The sequence below is a fragment of the Notolepis coatsorum genome (assembly GCF_963971535.1).
Source record: "Notolepis coatsorum genome assembly, chromosome: 5".
In the NCBI taxonomy this organism is placed as follows: Eukaryota; Metazoa; Chordata; class Actinopteri; order Aulopiformes; family Paralepididae; genus Notolepis; species Notolepis coatsorum.
This window is the reverse complement of record NC_140169.1, coordinates 21,655,944-21,676,499: the sequence shown is the minus strand read 5'-3', so window position 1 is coordinate 21,676,499 and position 20,556 is coordinate 21,655,944. Positions and strand designations below refer to the sequence as shown.

The 20,556-nt window shown below is 44.4% G+C and overlaps 1 protein-coding gene across 1 annotated transcript in view; it reads right to left on the bottom strand.

Annotated features, from left to right (window-relative positions):
- LOC311228123 (dual specificity protein phosphatase 19-like) overlaps positions 1 to 6,542 on the bottom strand; it is a gene marked incomplete at both ends in the record, with an annotated part of 39,235 nt that extends 32,693 nt beyond the window's left edge. The window contains 3 exons of the mRNA XM_084314036.1: positions 2,781 to 2,933; positions 4,993 to 5,039; positions 6,320 to 6,542. Of these exons, the coding sequence (XP_084170162.1) occupies positions 2,781 to 2,933; positions 4,993 to 5,039; positions 6,320 to 6,542 (423 nt within the window). The remainder of the gene's footprint in view (positions 1 to 2,780; positions 2,934 to 4,992; positions 5,040 to 6,319) is intronic.
- Between the last annotated feature and the right edge of the window lie 14,014 nt (positions 6,543 to 20,556).

The following is a 20,556-nucleotide window of genomic DNA, read 5'->3' as shown; positions in this document are numbered from 1 at the left end:
TGTGTGTGTGTGTGTGTGTGTGTGTGTGTGTGTGTGTGTGGTATCAGGTTAGGGTGAATAGCAGGCTGGTCACTAAAAGCGTGTATGACACTGAGATCTGATATCCAACACTCATTCATTATACAAGAGAAAAACTCAACATGCATTATTTAGGGATAGGTAGGAGAGGAGATAGAAGAGGGAGAGAGAAGAGCAGGAGAGGAGAGGAGAGGGGAGGAGAGGAGAGCAGAGGAGAGCAGAGAAGAGCAGAGCAGAGGAGAGCAGATGAGATGAGAGCACAGGAGAGGATAGCACAGGAGAGGAGAGGAGGGCAGAGGAGAGCAGAGGAGAAGAGGGGAGAGATGAGAGGAGAGGAGAGTAGGAAAGAAGAGGAGAGCAGAGGGGAGAGGATAAGAGGAGTATATGTTATAGTATATTAATTAAAAAGCTTCTCATGGTGAAACCCAGCTAATAATAACCATAATAGCCACGTTAGCCTATACTATTCTGAACACAAACAGCAAGAGTCATTACATCATTCATGCACGAAACAAGTATTCACTGAGTACTTCTCTCACATGGTGCTGTTTGCTATTAGGGCTGGGTTAAAAAAAATCGATTTTCCAATTCTGAATAAATCTTCGATTATCGATTAATAATTAATGCATCACCTCATAGTTAGTCTAGTTACTATGCAATAAATAAACTATGAATTCATCACCTCACAGTTAGTCTAGTTATTATGCAATAGATAAACTATTAATTCATCACATCACCACACAGTTAGTCTAGTTACTATGCAATAGATAAACTATTAATACATCACCTCACAGTTAGTCTAGTTACTATGCAATAGATAAACTATTAATGAATCACATCACCTCACAGTTACTCTAGTTACTATGCACTAGATAAAGTATTAATTAATTAATTCATCATATCACAATTAGTCTAGTTACTATGCAATAGATAAACTATTAATTCATCACCTCAAAGTTAGTCTAGTTACTATGCAATCGATAAACTATAAATTCATCACATTACCTCAGTTATTTAGTTATTATGGAATAAATAAACTATTAATTCATCACATAACACTTAGTCTAGTTACTGTGCAATAGATTGAACTATGGAGGTTACTAAATAACTAAATCCTAATGGAGGTTAACTTGTTAAACCCTAGCCATATTTTCAAAAAATTCGCCTAAAAGTACATACTGTATGTAAATTGAAGATTGCTCCACTTCTACAAGGTCCATTTGCATGTTCTTGGTATCTATCGACATCTATCGACCTCGAGGAATGTATTTCAGTGTCCGAAATATTGTGTATGTTACTATGCTTGAGTAAATTGTAATGAACCAAAGGAGAATATAAATTATTATTATCTTTATTTTTTTTGACGGTGAATAACACCATGCAGACGCTCATTCAGCACCTTGTTGAGAAAAAATCTAAATCTAAGCAAATTAACAAAGGGCAGATAATTTACAGGGTTTTTTGTAGATACAGTACATAATTTTGCCATCCGGACACATGCAATATGAAATATTAATATAGAATATTAGGCGTATAAATTACCTTATTATGGTCACATCATACATCTATGGATCGGGCCAAATCTCCTCTTTACAATGGCAGAGTTAAACCTGGATTTAGTACCACCAGGCACCCGTTACAGGGCAGCAAAGGCCGTGAATGAAATCGACTCCAAGTACAGTTACTTTTTTATAATGTGCATAGCTCCACCATCAAATTGAGCCGTGTTTTCTTTTCTAGACGTTCACAGAAAATAACGTCAGAATTCTTCACTAAGAATATTTTCAAACAGCTTTGACAGAGGCTGGCGTGAGCTGGGTAGTGTAGTTTTATGAAATGTCTATGTCCATCGAAAGCCCTGGGTCTCCTCTCTCTTAGGACTAGATCATGACATGTTATTTCCTCACATTTAAATCATCTGGTTTCAGCTGGGATGCAGAAGATTTTATTTTGCTAGATTTTGATATTTGAAAATGAATTTGCTTGGTGTTGGAGTTGTGTTTGGTGTGTGTTAATATAACTTGTATATGCTTGTAGCAGAGTTTTTCTTGTTTAATCTGATATGCAATATGACTATATTTCTACATGATTAGTGCATTGTTTTATGTGCTTTGTCACGGAGCGACAGCAGGGTTTCCCCATTTGGGGGATCCTACTGTACAGCTCAATTTAAGATCCTAACTAAATCCTAATGGAGGTTAAGATCCTAAATCCTAATGGAGGTTAAGATCCTAACTAAATCCTAATGGAGGTTAAGATCCTAAATCCTAATGGAGGTTAAGATCCTAAATCCTAATGGAGGTTAAGATCCTAACTAAATCCTAATGGAGGTTAAGATCCTAAATCCTAATGGAGGTTAAGATCCTAAATCCTAATGGAGGTTAAGATCCTAACTAAATCCTAATGGAGGTTAAGATCCTAAATTCGAATGGAGGTTAAGATCCTAACTAAATCCGGTAACACTTTATAATACAGCCTGTGTTGTACAGTGTAATTACCCGGGACTTATGGTGTAACTTCCTTGTGTGAATCCACACGTATATAATATTTATTGGTTCCTACTGGTAATTAAATGTAGGTAAAGCAGAAGAAAACAAGACAATGCGTTTAACTTCCCCGATATTTACCCTGTAATTTCCAGGAACTTAAGTGATGAATACCGGTATATATATACCCAATAGAACTAAACACACTACGACAGAGCACAACACAACAGATCAAACACGTGCCCACAAAAACAAACATATATAGGGGCTAGCTACCTCCTGTTTCGTCTGGTCAATGAAGTCGCTGCAGTCAGAGAGACAGGACGTGATGTCAGTGTCTGGGTGATCCATGATGCTCAAGGTTCGATAGACGAACAGATCAGGGAAGGCATTCTCCACTCCATAGGCCACATTCAGGATGTGAGACACCTGGGAAGAGGAGAGGAGATAGAGGAGAGGTGAGAAGAGGAGATAGGAAAGAAGAGGAGAGGAGAGAGAGGAGAGCAGAGGAGGAGAGAGGGGAAAGGAGAGGAAATAAGAGGATGGGAGAGGAGAAGAAAGGAGAGGAGAGAGGAAAGAATATGAGAGAGAGGAGGTGATGGGAAAGGAAATTAAATGGGGAAGAAGAGAGGAGAGGACAGGGGGGGAAAGGAGGAGAAACAAGTAGAGGAGGGAGGGAAGGAGAGGGCAAGAAGAGAGGAGAGGGCAAGACGAGAGGAGAGAATGAGAGAGGTGAGAAGAGGAGGATAGAGGAGAGAATATTTAAAGGTAGAGTTTGTATGACTTTTTGTTTGGATTTTGCTCAGAGGGCCGAGGCTCGCCCTTCTAACCAATCAAAGGACATTTCATTGGAATAAACAAAGTGACAAAGGGGGAGCCTCTCTGTGAAATTTTAGAATGGAATATCTCTGCAATGCTGCTACACTGATCAATGACTCACTGCTGCTACACTGATCAATGACTCACTGCTGCTACACTGATCAATGACTCACTGCTGCTACACTGATCAATGACTCACTGCTGCTACACTGATCAATGACTCACTGCTGCTACACTGATCAATGACTCACTGCTGCTACACTGATCAATGACTCACTGCTGCTACACTGATCAATGAATTCTTGTACCGGATCTCCTCTCTGGTAAACAAGAACACCCTGAAGACTCTAGCAGGAGCACTCATTCAAGGGTACTACGACTATGCTTGCACCTCATGGTACCAAAGCACCTCAAAGGCACTAAAAAACAAATTACAAACATCTCAAAACAAGCTGGTCAGACTACTGCTTGACCTTACTCCTAGAACCCACCTCACCCCGGCCCACTTTGACAACCTAGGATGGCTTAGAGTAGACGACAGAGTACAGCAACTGGCAATGGGCCTGGTCTACAAGATACACTACGCGACCAAGGTACCCATGTACATGTCAAAATACTTCCCAAAGGTCAGTGAATACCACGATCACAACACCAGAGGGAGCTCCACAAATCATGTTAAACCCAGATTCGGCTCAAACAAGGGACTAAACACGTTTCGCAATTATGCCACATCAATGTGGAACGCCCTACCCAAAGCTGTAAAGGAATGCGAATCACTACCCACTTTCAAAAACACTCTCAAAGAACACCTACGGGAGACTGCAATTCGAAACTGGCCCCTACAAATGTCTTAACCCAGTTGTACAGTAAATTACCAAGTATGGCTTTGTCAGTATTCCAATGTACAGAGTACAGTGCCCCCCCCCCCTCCAATGTACAGCCCCCACCCACCCACCCAACCTCCTCCAATGTACAGTTTCTACGTCAAATGTATATACACTCTTTTTCTGGACACTTTTTGTATCACAAACAGTACTGTATTTGCAAATCTGATATGTCATAAATGTATAGATGTAGCAGTACTGTCTATCTGTATGTCATGTATGTCATATATGTTATGATGAATTGAAAATGGGGGACCCTGATGTAAACAAGACGAAAGTCTTTCTCTGGTCTGCATCCCCTTTACAAATGTATGTATTGAGCTGTACTGTACTGTACCCATTCTGCAATCTGTTAATAAACTTTTCAATCAATCAATCAATCAATCAAGACTCACTACTGCTACACTGATCAATGACTCACTGCTGCTACACTGATCAATGACTCACTGCTGCTACATTGATCAATGACTCACTGCTGATACACTGATCAATGAGACTCACTGATGCTACACTGATCAATGACTCATTGCTGCTACACTGATCAATGACTCACTGCTGCTACACTGATCAATGACTCACTGCTGCTACACTGATCAATGAGACTCACTGCTGCTACACTGATCAATGACACTCACAGCTGCTACACTGATCAATGACACTCGCTCACAGTAGGATATTTGTTTTGGAGCTAAATGCAAACCAAAGAATCTGTGATCTTCTCATGGTAGATACTGGGACACTGACTGTTGACACCAGAAACTGCTCTAGAAGCTCAGTACAGCTACCTTGTATTTCCTCAGAGTCGCAAAGTCATGGGCTGCATCCTGAGAGCCTACACACACACACACACACACACACACGCACACACGCACACGCGCACACACACACACACACACACACACAGACAGACACACAAACGTTAAGAGCGTTAAAGATGAATCCTATAATTCCACAAAACACCAGATGAATCCTAACTAATAATAATAAAAAGAGGTGTTTCTAAATGATTGACAGTTTTATTATTATTATTTCATTATTGAGCCATGTAGACAGTCTTCCTCCAAGTTCTCTTTAAAGATGGGATAGGTCATTATTTTGTACAGCCATTTTGGTAATATTTGGTAATATATGGTAATATTTGGTGAAATTAGTTTTACATCACAGCAGCTGATGCCAAAATGGAATATTTCAGAGTAATTAAATGTGTTTCAATGATAAATCTATATCTATGGCAATCCAGCAGAGGAAAATAATGACCCGGGTAACAGTTGCAGTATGTGAACCTACTATGAATGGAAATATATCTTTCTAGAAGCAACTGTATAGGCTTATGGATCACCATGCTGAGGTGCAGCAGTTTCATTTGAAGTTTGCCCTGAAAATGCATTAAAATCCTTCCTGTATCGGATTACGGTTCACATGAGGTTAACGTCATCAGATTATCTCTGTGTTTGCTGAATCATGGTAGGTAATTTCTGCTGGAATCTTTACATTACAAACTAGACAAACCAGAATTCTCAATCCACTTTTTGACCACGCCACCATGAGGCCAGATAACTCAGAACGTCACAGGCCTCCTTGTTATTGTGAGGCAAACATATTTGCCAAGTTTGGTGGAAATCCCTTCCCATTTAGAACAAATTTTTCTGAAATTGTATTGGATCTGAACCATTGGATCTATGGTTTGGCCTATCAATGATCTCAATTCAAAATGGTAGAAATTCCAATATTTCAGACTTCATAGGTTGTTACGGCAAATGTGTTATCCGTGAGTAGACACCTCTCTGAGTAGACTCCTGGAGATATGCTACCAATTTGAAAATGGAAAGTTTAGCTTAAGTAACTACTTGAAATTAAAGATATTTTAATTATAACGTTTACACACAACCTGAAGCATCTTCCAGAAAATGGTACTCTGCCTGTTATTGATTATATATTTAAAGTTTTAATTTCACTGTAATCTCACACCATTAATTTCCGCGAGCACGAGCAACATGATGCTGACTGCAGGTCACTTAATGGACACTGTTGTCATTAATGAGAAGGAATTTCTGATCATTCCACATAGCACCTTTAAGTTAGTTAGTTGGTTAGTTAAACCAGTAAACTCACCTAGCAATAGGAACGGTTTTATTATCCCGACCTGCAGGTCCCAGGAAGAGTCTGGAATATATCCCAGAGTGCTCTCTGGAGAGGCTGGATCATCTACCACAGTGACCATGGAGCCCTTCCAGGTCTCAATGATACGTCGTCCGCTGAGCGAGGTCACCCTGGTACAATGGCTCCTCAAACGACTCCTGGAGAAACTCTGGATCTCCTCTGCCAAAGACTGCATGGTTCTGACTCTACATACAGAAGCACCGTGCTAGTTAGCATGGTTCTGACTTTACAGAAGCACCGTGCTAGTTAGCATGGTTCTGACTCTACATACAGAAGCACCGTGCTAGTTAGCATGGTTCTGACTTTACAGAAGCACCGTGCTAGTTAGCATGGTTCTGACTCTACATACAGAAGCACCGTGCTAGTTAGCATGGTTCTGACTTTACAGAAGCACCGTGCTAGTTAGCATGGTTCTGACTCTACATACAGAAGCACCGTGCTAGTTAGCATGGTTCTGACTCTACATACAGAAGCACCGTGCTAGTTAGCATGGTTCTGACTCTACATACAGAAGCACCGTGCTAGTTAGGGGAGCATGTCTATGTTCCCCGGGTCCCATGTTCCCCCGGTAGCGATAGATAGTCAGACCACCAGCCCTGATTCCAAACTCTAACCTTAACCAACTTCGAAAGAGGGCCTAAGCTTAACCAGTTCGAAACAAGGCGGACATTAATAATTAATAAAATAATAAAAATTTATAAAATGTTCAATCAATCAATCAATCAATCAATCAATCAATCAATCGGGGAACATAGGACCCAGGGAACATAGGACCCGGGGAACATAGGGATGACCCCCTAGTTAGCATGGCTCTGACTCTACAGAAGCACTGTGCTAGTTAGCATGGTTCTGACTCTACATACAGAAGCACTGTGCTAGTTAGCATGGTTCTGACTCTACATAAAGAAGCACCGTGCTAGTTAGCATGGTTCTGACTCTACATACAGAAGCACCGTGCTAGTTAGCATGGTTCTGACTCTACATACAGAAGCACCGTGCTAGTTAGCATGGTTCTGACTCTACATACAGAAGCACCGTGCTAGTTAGCATGGTTTTGACTCTACATAAACACTGTGCTAGTTAATTAGCTAGTTATACTGCTAGTTAGTTAGTTAGTCAGTAGACTACACTAAATCAATGACAGACTGAACAGTAGACTAGATAGATGAGACTGAACAGCAGACTAGATAGATGCGACTGAACAGTAGACTAGATAGATGACAGACTGAACAGTAGACTAGATATGAGACTGAACTGTAGACTAGATAGATGATAGACTGAACTGTAGACTAGATAGATGAGACTGAACAGCAGACTAGATAGATGATAGACTGAACAGTAGACTAGATAGATGATAGACTGAACTGTAGACTAGATAGATGACAGACTGAACACATAGTAGACTAGATAGATGAGACTGAACTGTAGACTAGATAGATGATAGACTGAACTGTAGACTAGATAGACTGAACTGTAGACTAGATAGATGACATACTGAACAGACAGTAGGCTAGATAGATGATAGACTGAACATACAGTAGGCTAGATAGATGATAGACTGAACAGTAGACTAGACAGATGACAGACTTAACAACTTTAAAACCCCTACTGATCAGACGGTCCAGAGTTCCAAGGTAGGAAATTTGATAGTCCAACTAAAGGCAAAAAAACAAGACAGTCTTGGCGATTCTGTCTGAATGAAGCAGTGAATCCTAGTAAACTCCAGTGGTGAGTGGACTGTTCCTTCTTCCAGACAGACACTCCTGATTCCAAGAGGTTGGTTGGTTAGCTGGATCAACTTTCTGTTAGAAACCAGATGGAACTTATCCAGTCGAGACTTAAGAACCGACCCGCTCCGTGTCACTGTCTTCTGCCTGGCATGTGTTGGTAACAGCTGACTCCATTTTCCTCCTTCTTTCTCTTCCTCTGCTTCTCTCTCCACCTCTCTCTCTCTTTGTTTCCACCTCTCTAACTCACACAGATACTCCCCTCTCTCTCTTTCTCTCTCTCTATCCTGTCCTTGCACCTGTCAGGTGTAAACTGAGACAGACAGGCAGGCAGGCAGGCAGGCAGAAAGACAGAGAGAAAGATGGACAGATAAAGACAGACAGACAGAAAGACTGATAGAGACAGACAGAAAGACAGACATAGACTGGCAGACCGATAAAGACAGACAGACAGATAAAGACAGACAGACAGGGCCGCCTGGGAGAAATGCGAGGCCCTGTGCGAGATTTAACGCGAGCCCCCCCCCCCAAAAGGTTAAAAAAAAAAAAAAAAAAAAATATATATATATATATATATATATATATATATATATTTTTTTTTTTTTTTTATACAGTCAACATATTCTTAAATAATAGCGCTGCCCGAGGCGGGGCATTATACAGTCAACATATAGCAAAAGAGAGAGCGAGAGAGAGCTCCCGTTCTACAGTCAATATACAGTGTACAGAGAGAGAGAGAGAGAGAGAGAGACACATTAGAAAGAAATTGAAATGCTATTTGGCCCTAAACAGAGAGTACACAGTGGCAGAATACCTGAGCACTGTGACTGAAGATCCTTGACTATACAGACTCAGCGAGCACAGCCTAGCCATCGAGAAAGGCCGCCATAGGCAGACTGTGTGTGTTAGAAAGAGAGAGAGAGAGAGAGAGAGCATGTGTGTTAGAGAGAGAGCATGTATGAGAGAGAGAGAGAGAGAGAGAGAGAGAGAGAGAGAGAGAGAGAGAGAGAGAGAGAGAGAGAGAGAGCATGTGTGTGTGTTAGAGAGAGAGCATGTATGAGAGATCAAAAAGGACAAAGATCAACACTTAAATCCAAAGAGAAGAGGGTCTATAGAGAAACCAAAGCAGCAAGGAGCCAATGGCCGACATCAGCTAAATAGGCTAGCCAGGTACTGTGACACACACAGCTTTGGCCAACGGCCCAACGCTACCCAAGCTACACAAACGACCAAGACATTCACACACAGCACATGTCGTATCTCCAAATGTTGTGAAGTAGCATATGTTTTGCCTGGAAAAAAACATCGTTATTAACAAAACATTCGGGAGGGGAAGGAAGGAAGAGTGGGGTAATGTCATGACATCTTACCTGCACGAGGAACGCAGGGCGAAAGGCCGCAACACAGGTCTCCACGTTGATGAAAGGCCTCTCGCTGGCGGGACAAAAAGAAGCTATGGCCAGAGCCTTGTCATGGTGCAGGCCCGACTACATCTTCTGTCAAAGGGCCTGCTATTCTCAAGGTTAACTGATAGCATCAAACGAACGTTCCCAGCTGACGCTAAACAGCTAACTGGCTAACAGTTAGCTCAATCAGGCACACACCGTTAGCTACTAGTAGTATTAGCTAGTCGACCAGTTTGGCTCCAGAGAGAGAGAAAGAGAGACAGGTCCACGGCGGGTATATAATCATAGGTTGACTCACCATAACGCAGTATCAACGCCGGCGCCAATGGTAAAGTTGGAAGGAGACTTTCTTGGCCCATGCCACGGTGTAATTTCTTCTTCTTCTTCTTCGAGTACTTTCCGGCAGACTGGACACCTTTCGGCGTATTGCTGCCTAACAGATTTATCTGCTCACAAGTTCTCTTCTCCTTCTTTTGAAAAGACATCCACTCGCCTCGCCTCGCTCCTCTGAATAGGTTAGCTAACGCTAGTTAGCCTTTAGCTAAGCTAGCTACTAGCCGACACAACATCATCATGGCTATACCATGACAAGGCTCCGGCCATTTGTCCCGCTAGCGAGAGGCCTTTCGTCAACGTTCCTTGGTGACCGACCGACTGATAATGATGATAATGACTGACCTCTTTCTTCGTCTTGGCTGGCATAACTAAGCATAGTCAAAAGCTGCACGCGCGAAATAGTCAAACGCAGCTGACTCACGCGGCGCCGGCGTACTACTACACATGATGTAAGTAAAACCACTCCCTTCGTTGAAACCTGCCTGCTGCTGCAGAACCCCAGAAGCTGAGCTCCAATAGTGAGTATGTCTGCAGGACTGCAGACCCAGGAACAAGTCAGACACATTCTACAAACGTGTCTAATGTGAAATATATAAGCATATAAGCAAAACTAGATTTTAGGTCTGTGATGAAAAAGGGCCTCGCGGGAAGGGGGGCCTCGCAAAATAAAAAAAAATTAATAATTTTTTTTTTTTTTGCGAGGCCCCCCTTCCCGCGAGGCCCTGTGCGACCGCACTGCTCGCACACCCCCTGAGGCGGCCCTGCAGACAGACATAAAGCCTGACAAAGACAGACAGATAGAGACAGACAGACATAAAGACAGACAGACAGCTAGAGACACGTTGTTTTTCCTAAATGAACACTCCACCAAAAGAATAAAGCTGATTCATCCTGCCCATAATTTCACACATACTATAAACACACACACACACTATATATATATAGTATATCTATGGGTAGCTCAAATCAAGCAATCTGATTGGTTCATAGCCGTGGTATAATAACCAGAGCCTGGCTATGATGTATATTTCCTTTCTTCAGTATCACTCTGCATATGAGACTAAGCTAGCCAGGTAGTGAGGGTAGCTTAACATTAACCAGCTGCTAGACCTCTGTGAAAACGTTAGCCCACCTGGAGGAGTGGATTGAGTAGTGTTGCATAACTCTCTGAGTGCATAGTAGTATAGGTATAGTCAGTACATTTATTATTATATTTCTATTAATTGTTATTACAATAACAAATGTACCTGTTCATCACTTAAGTTACTGGTAGTATTTACTTACATATTAGTAATGACCAAATCATTACATATTAATTACCAGGTAATTGTTCTATGGATAATCACTGACTCTAAACGTGCTGCGTTACACCCTGGGGTGCAACAACAGACACACCTACACCCAGGAGGATCTCAGTCCTCTGCAGCTTCACACCATCTGCTGTTACTGTATCCCCGTATCCTCCCCCGCCCCAGGAAAGGAGTTAAGCGGGGAGAGGGGCGCACACACCAGACTGAGGAAACGTCCCATCAACTAACCCTCCTCTTCCTGTAATAATACTGTCAAATGTCTCCGGAGTCAGGTGGAGAAGAACTTTTAGGAGGCCTGTGTCATCACCCTGAACGAGACCTGGCTGGACAAGTCTGTTTCTGACCGAGGAGGTTGGTCTGGATAACTTCTCCATCGTCAGGACTGACGATCTCACCTACTTCACCCTGAACACTGGCGTCCGGCAGGGCTGTGTGCTGAGCCCACATCTCTTCTCCCTCTTCACTTTTACACAGCCATCATCAAGTCCATCCTCACCTCCTCCATCACAGTATGGTACACTGCAGCCACGGCCAAGGACAAAGGCAGAGTGTCATCCACTCTGCAGAGAAGGTGATCGGCTGCAATCTGCCATCTCTCCAGGACCTGTACGCCTCCAGAACCCTGAAGTGTGCAGGTAAGATTGTGGCCGACCCCTACCACCCTGGTCACAACCTGTTTGAGACACTCCCCTCTGGCAGGAGGCTGCGGTCCATTAGGGCCAAAACCTCACGCCACAAGAGCAGTTTCTTCCCCTCTGCAGTGAGCCTCATCAACAAGGCTCGGGACCCTCACCGACACCCCCCACTGTGTTACATTAACACACCCCTACTGGACTAAATACTTGCATAAACAATCAAAACATACATGTTCATACTTCGCTGATTCATACTCTTTGCACATAACTGCCCAATTGCACAGCCCTGCTAATTATCCCATCCCACTGTATTGTTATTTCATTCTAATTAGTGTATATACTTGACCACATCTTTCCCAGTTATACAGCTCTGGCCTATTCTTATTCCTATTTTATATTATAATTGTAATAATTGTACTATATTCTATTGTGCTATATTTAATTTAGTTTATATCCCATTTTATTTTATTCAACCTCTTTATTTACAGTTGTACAGCCCTAGGCTATATTTTATTTCATAATTATATTATATTGTGCTTAACTTAGTTCATATTTCATTTAATTTTACTCCACCTCTTTATTGTATTATTGTTAATGTCGCACCAAAAATGACCAAAGCGAATTCCTTGTATGTGAAAACTACTTGTCAATAAATACCTTTATGATTCTGATTCACCCACAATGAAAGAATAGTTCATTCAGCTTGGACGGTAAATCTTTTATTAGGGATGTCCGATATTATCGGCCTACCGATATTATTGGCCGATATCGGCATTCAAATGTGATATCGGAAAATATCGGTGTTACAAAGGGTCAGATTAAACCGAATATATATATTTATTACTTGAGATATATTGTATAATATTTGTATATCGTTTGATATCCCTTGTATATTCTTTGTACATATACACAGAATATCCCTTTACCTAGGTACAGGCCAGACCATAATATTCGTTCTCCTATTGGACAGCGAACCCCTAGGCGCCACGGCCATACCCCCAATGTCTAGTTCAAAGCCACCGCTAAGACATGTCTCAACATGCCCAGGTTTGCGCAGTAATACGAGACAGAAATAAGGTTGGCACTAGATTATTCATCTTACGTATAAATACGTTGCAGGTGGATACAGCAGTTAGTTAGCCTAAAGTCAAGTTACCCTCAAACGAGTTAACCCAACAAGTTGAAGCCTTCATCACGAGTCAACGACCAAGTGAAGTGAGCAACCTGCATCTAAATAGAGCACTTAGAACCGCGTGCGAATAGGATAGTAAAAGTGTCAGAGCTTAGTGAAATAACGTCAAGTTCGACCTAGTTAAATGTGAAGTACCGTGCACAGGAGAATCTACACCGGTGAATGCAGAGCCTTTTCCGGCTGGATTATTGCTTTGGTACTGTGGCTGCTGGAGCAGAGAACCGTCTACCCCGCTGCTGTGTGGGATCAACCCGTGAGGAGCATCACTCGAGCCCGTCTCTAGGAAGAGGCTGGCTGGCTTTATCCATGCTGTCCAGCATACTGGGATTATAGCTGCTGCTTTCGTCTGCCGATCAAGGGAGTATATGTACCGCCTCCCGTAGCTGGAGCTTATTGATTCCTCGTTGATCCAGACTTTTGCATCCGAACATTCCTCTCCCCTGCTGGCTTACAACCGGAGGGAACCCCCCCCCCCCCTAGTATCTCCAGCTGACCTACGAGTGTACCTTATATAATTCTTATGCTACAGGTGGTATTAATTATCCCCTTCGTAATATGCTCATGGACTTACGCTCTTGACCTATTCATGCACATTCTTCGCCTTACAAGCGCAACTCTCATTCTTAATAAATGTAAGATAATCTTGGTGCTCTTCTAATAAATATTATAAACAGTACTTTCTTGTTAAGCCGTGTTATTGTGTGGGTGTTCATCACATATACCTGTGTACTGTATGGCCAGTAGTAATGTACATAACGCAGTAGTGGTTTAATGATACCATACTTATTCAATACAGTCAGGGAATTGTACCCCTCAGTTACAATTGGTCCTTCGAGCCGGAGAGTATCAGTGTAGTATTTAATATAATATTAATATTGACATGGCCAGCGGTGAACACTCCACAAACGGTTCTCCTAAGCTAGATCGCCCGCAGCGCAGACTACGCTGCCAGTCTACTACCTAGCTTTATACAGACGTTAACTGCGGATAAAATAAATAAAGCGGATAGTCAAAGCATGTCAAAACCTACCGACCAGGCGACCCTGCCAGTAGAGACCCCAGTGGGTTCTAACGAAACTGACTGTTACATTCAAGCCTAACATATGGCTCGTCAAGGCCTTGAATGCGACGTGGTGGACACAGGACACTGGACAAAAGTTATCAAAAATAACTATTTATTTACACAGCAATTTACTAATAGAACAAAATAATAGGGGAGCTGGGTGCTCCAGACTCCATAGTTCAGGATATAAATGAAGCAAAGCACATGGTCAAAAATAGCACAGCAAAAATTGCCAAAAGGGTGGAAAGGTCTCAGAGCACAAATGAAGGAGCACTTCTGGTGAGGTTCTGGAGACCAAGTGATGAGCGACACCTGCAGACTGCACTCTGGCCTGCTTACATAGGGCGTGGTGCCTCAATCACCACACCTGTGACAAATACAAGAAGCGGCCATTTTAAACACATGGAAATGACAACAGAAGTGTGTATCAATTAAACCACCAATTAGTGACAACACACTTAACCACAATGTGAATATGCACCACAGACAGTAAGTATCCCTCCACCATGTGAAAGTAATACGTAACACCCCCACACCGAAGATTTATGTTCTTCTCCCAACTATAGCCCAAAGAAACCATCACCAAGAGAATGAACATAAATAAATAAATAAGAAGATACTTACCAACCTTACCAAAAAAAATGCAACCACACACTCCAACATGTGTAGTGCCTGTACTGTGTTGAGTGTGAGCCCCGGTCAAGAGTCACACTCAACTGTACACCAAAAAACCTGTGACCCACAAAGTGAGCCACTACCACAAAGTGACAATGGGTCGGCCCCTGTCGAACACAACCTTTAACTGCGCCAAATGCTCCCCATCGAGGAACATTTGACACCGTTGTCTAGTACAAACAACAACATCGCCCTGACACCCGCACAAGCGAGTCCCCTCCAAAACATACACCGCTGGGCCTGGATGGAGTGGAGCTGGTGGAAACACCCAATCTGGCCTCACCACCACCTGTTCTACTGAGGCGCCAGGCCTAAAAGCCAATCCACCCACGAACAGATCACCACAAAACAAAAACTTTACCTTAACAGGCCGCTCCACCGATACCGACCTGTCAAAAAGAGGCATTAAACCGGAATCAATATGAGAGACAGGCTCATTGCACTCAGGATAGCCAAGATAGCCAACAGGAACACAAGACACTCCACACGTCCCTGGCACCACCACAGGGCCCATCTCCCTTCCTCCTGACACCGGCAGTCCAGGAGCAGACATTAAACCATGATCTCCCAGAGCAGGATGTACCGCCACAGGCACGTCACCACCGTCTCTGGAACACAGTAACATCTCATCAATCACAAAAACATGTGGATCACCACTCAAAATGGCGCCACAAAAAATAACATGGCCAGGATCCAAAACGGTGTCACTCAAAATAACATCAACAGGATCCAAAATGGTGTCACCTAAACTATCACTGTCATGAGCAACAATGGGGCCACACACAGTAACATTGTCAGGATCCAAAATGGTTTCACCTAAACTAGCACTGTCATGAGCAACAATGGGGCCACACACAGTAACATTGTCAGGATTCAAAATGGTGGCACACTCATTAACACTGTGACTCAAAATGGCGCCACAAAAATTAGCACTGTCATGAGCAACAATGACAGAAGAAACTGCACCGTCATGAGCCAAAACAGTGTCACAAAAAATAGGACTGTCATGAGGCAAAATGGCGGCACACACACCAGCACCATCACGATCAAAATGGTTGCCACTCATTAGACAAGGTTGTGAAGACTGCTCCTGCTGTACAGGACACAGGTAACTAGGTTGACAAGCATACCTAGCATACCCAGTGCCTGGCAGAGAGTCAGTGTGGTCACGTGAAACAATATCAGAACCAATAACTGACATACTGGGATCATCACCGCTGACAAGTGAGACATCATGAACATTAGAGCTATAGGAAGGCTGGCAGCCTAATTCTGGCCTTGTAGCCTCCTTAACCAGAACGGTGCCACACGAAACATCAGAAACACCAACAGAAATGGTGCCACATGAATTAGCAACATCCTGCCCACTCTCATCCTCCTCATTCTCCTCCTCCAATTCGTCTGTGGCCTCAGCCACTGTAAAGGCTGGGAAGCCCACGAGATACTGCTCCGCCACTCGAGTATCTGGCACGCATGTCACCTCCGGTTTCACCAGTACTTTACCTCCAGCCAAGTCATTGCCCAAGAGCAACGTTACCCCCTGCATAGGGAGTTTGCCAGCCATCACTCCGATCACCACTGGTCCTGATACAAGGGCACAATCAAGAAAGACATTATGCAGCGGCACATTCATCGTGTGCATTCCAAAAGCCTCAATAACAACCCCTGCACCCAACTCCGAGTGGTGCGTAAAGGGCAGGACACTACTTTGCACAAAAGATTGGGACGCGCCAGTATCACGGAGAATTGTCACCGGCACTTTAGGACCTCCCTCTGTCAATGAAACAAACCCTTTACTCCTGAAAGGTGTGTAAAGGTCATCCACTCCTTTGCCATCTAGTGGAGACAGAACAGGGTTACGTACAGGCGTATTTATCAACATCACTGGTCTGGGTGGGTTAGACGGGCGCTTTTCCGGGTGCAAACGATAACAATTACCCATCACATGTCCTGCACTCCCACAATTCTGGAACTTCCGGGCATCATCGATTGCCCATGCCCCATTAAACTTACCACTACCCCCAGCACTGGACCCTGTAGGCCTAGTAGGAGTCCATTTCGGCCTCCCCTCATCATGCACAGGATAATGCTGTCTCTCAAAAGACGTCCTGTGGGTCAAACCATACTCATCAGCCAGGACCGCTGCTGCTGAACAGGTCCTGACTTTCCTCTCATTTAAGTACATAGCAATATCCTCAGATACGCCATACACCTTGAATTCCTCTAATAAGATTAGGTCCCTAATCTCCTCCACTGTGGTGACCTTTTCTGCTGCACACCACCGGTCAAAAAGCAACCGCTTTTCCCTCACAAACTCCACAAAAGACTGAGAGTTCTGTTTCCTCAAATTCCGGAATTTCTGGCGGTAAGCCTCAGGGACCAATTCATAGGCTTTAAGGATAGCCTGTTTCACCAAAGCATAATCTTTGTTATCAGGATACATCGACGCATACACGATCTGTGCCTTACCGTGCAAAGCACTCTGCATGAGGATAGTCCATTTATCTGCTGGCCAGCCGCAACTGCAAGCTATGTCCTCAAATAATAAAAAAAAAACTATCGACGTCCCTTTCCAAAAAAAACGGAACCATGCTTTTTTGCCTAGCCATATCAAAACCCGGCTCCCGATGCACATGTATAGCACCAGCACCACCCGCATTACGCATCGCCATCTCCCGGTCATATGCTGCCTGGGCGCGTACCTCCTGTGCCACCTCAAAAGCTTCCTGGGCCTCACGTTCTGCTCTGGCTGCAGCTGCTGCTGTAGCTGCTGTAGCTGCTGTAGCTGCTCTTCTTACCTCACTAGCTTCAATAGCCTCCCGTTCAGCTGCTTTGTCCTCATGGTCTGCCTTGTTAATAGCTGCAAGCTCACGCGCTGTCCTAAGCTCCACATCTCGCCCACGCGGTAGCTCAAAGCCTTCTCCCTCCTCCTCCAGAGTTCTACCTGCAGCCACACCAAAAACCTTCAGTGTACTCAGTTCCTCAATTAATTGACCTACCAAGTTCTCCTTTTTCTGGCCTGCATCGAGGTCTATTGAAAACCTTGATGCTACCTGTAGTAACTCAACCTTTGAACATTGTTTTACCTTAGCCAGTGTTGGCTCTGCAACAAAGTCATCAATGTCCAACGTCATTGTCTATTATCCTCAGTAAACGACAACAAATGAATACAACAATATTAATTACTAATTAAGCAATTAATCAACCAATTAATTAATTACCAGTACAAGGCAATACTACAATTAATCCACAACAAGGGACATAAGTCAGTACCCAAAACACAAGCAACTCACCCACCGTTCCTACGACCTGGGGTTCAAACTCCAATTTCCCTGCATCCACAAAAAGGTGTAGCACGTAATTAAATGACAGTGATTGAAGATACACGGCATAACACAGCACGCAATTAAACTCACAAGCAGTAGTTCAAAACACGGCATTTTATGTTAGCACGCAAAACAAATCACACTGTATTTAAGACACACGGCATAACACATACTGGATCAAAAAGGTCAAGCTCAATAATGCACACAGATCCTATACTAGATAATCACAGCAGACACTGCTACTGGACACTAGCTACAGGCCTCTGCTGAGACGAACCACCCACAAGACTAACCCTGTGGTAGGCATGTATCCCAAAATACTGGAACAAACGCTCTTCAGTAACACAAACCAAGTGAGGCAAAACCCCTTGTGTTACACTCAAACAAATTCAACAAACAAATTCTAATAATCCAAACAGGTGCTCCATACAATCTGATTTGACTCACAAATAGCTTCTAAAACCTATACTGCAGTCAAAAGAAGGACTGCTAGGCCCACCACATGTCTAATCTAACAAAAAAAACGTACATCAGGTCCTAACACACTAATTACATTTCCCGGCCCCCTAACCTACCTATACTGAAAGCTAATGCACTGTAGACCTAGCTTTCTTCAACCACACCTGCTACCAGCCAAAGATCATATACCAATCACTTCTTTGACTGCCCCAGGAGTACGTGGTACACAGGAGGCTAACAACAGCCAGAAAACAATGAAATTACCTACCTGTGGTGTCCACTAAACTAAATATTTGAAAGCATACCAGTAGTCAAATCAAATTATAAATTAAGAGCATACTTACCTGTTTGAAGACCGGCTAGAGCCCCCATGTTACATTCAAGCCTAACATATGGCTCGTCAAGGCCTTGAATGCGACGTGGTGGACACAGGACACTGGACAAAAGTTATCAAAAATAACTATTTATTTACACAGCAATTTACTAATAGAACAAAATAATAGGGGAGCTGGGTGCTCCAGACTCCATAGTTCAGGATATAAATGAAGCAAAGCACATGGTCAAAAATAGCACAGCAAAAATTGCCAAAAGGGTGGAAAGGTCTCAGAGCACAAATGAAGGAGCACTTCTGGTGAGGTTCTGGAGACCAAGTGATGAGCGACACCTGCAGACTGCACTCTGGCCTGCTTACATAGGGCGTGGTGCCTCAATCACCACACCTGTGACAAATACAAGAAGCGGCCATTTTAAACACATGGAAATGACAACAGAAGTGTGTATCAATTAAACCACCAATTAGTGACAACACACTTAACCACAATGTGAATATGCACCACAGACAGTAAGTATCCCTCCACCATGTGAAAGTAATACATAACACTGACCAAGCCCACGGGGGGGACCAGGAGGGACATGACATGACTATACCCCCCGACAACGTCAACGGGACGGTCCCCGGAGAGCTCCAGGATAAAGAAAGCGCTCCAGGGACAGAACCCGACCCACTACCAGAAGAGAAGCGCGCCCAGGAGACGGACCTCGAGGCGCGCCCAGAGAACAGATCTCCAACGAGCACTGCCAGAAGCCGATCACCTCCGCCAGTGTCTTCCCCCAGCGAAGCGGACAAGATGCTGGCGCAGGCATTCATCGCCACCCTGGCAGCCTCCACAGAACGCGATCGACTTCAAGCGCAACAACTAAGTGAGCGCGAACATTCTACCATGGAAAGAGAACGCCTCCAGGCTCAACAGACGAGCGAGCGCGAACACACTGCAATCGAGCGAGAGCGCTTCCAGGCGCAACAAAGGAGTGAAGACGACCGCATAAGACTGGAGACCAGACGCCTTCAGACGGAAGAGAACATTGAAAGAAGCCGCGCCGATGCGCAGCACGCCGCCGCCAATGCACAGCACGCCGCCGCCAATGCACAGCGCGACGCCGCCAATGCACAGCTCCACGCCGCCCATGCCAGCGCCAATGCACAGCACGACGCCGCCAATGCCCAGCGTGAAGCAGTGCGCGACGCCACCCATGCCCAGCGCGAGGCAAGCGTGACCGGCTGCAGGCGCAGATGGTAGAACAATTGATCGCCATGGCGACACCCCCTCTCTCCGCACGGAGCTCCCGGAGATCATCACGACAAGGGTCTAGGGCACATTCCCCTACCCGACCAAGCGACCCGGGACCCCGCCAACAGGAGGATCCTGTCCACGTCTCCGAACCCCCTCCCCGACCGGTCCATACGAGACCCAGCAACCGGGAAGAACCGGCCTACGTCGCCGAGAGACTGAACAGAAGACTCCAGGACCTAGCAGAGGAAGAGGAAGAGGAGGAATGTCAAGCCGACCAGCAGCAACGTACTCTGGACCAGGAGGCCCAGTACAGCCCCGACCAGCAGCAACGTACTCTGGACCAGGAGGCCCAGTACAGCCCCGACGTCAGCCCCGAGGCCCTGCGTTACAGACCCCCGACTCAACTCAAGGGTGAGTTTGACGCACCGCCAGCCCAGAGGAACAGCACCTGGGTACCCGGGCCTTGGTACCCACCGAGTACCAGCCCAC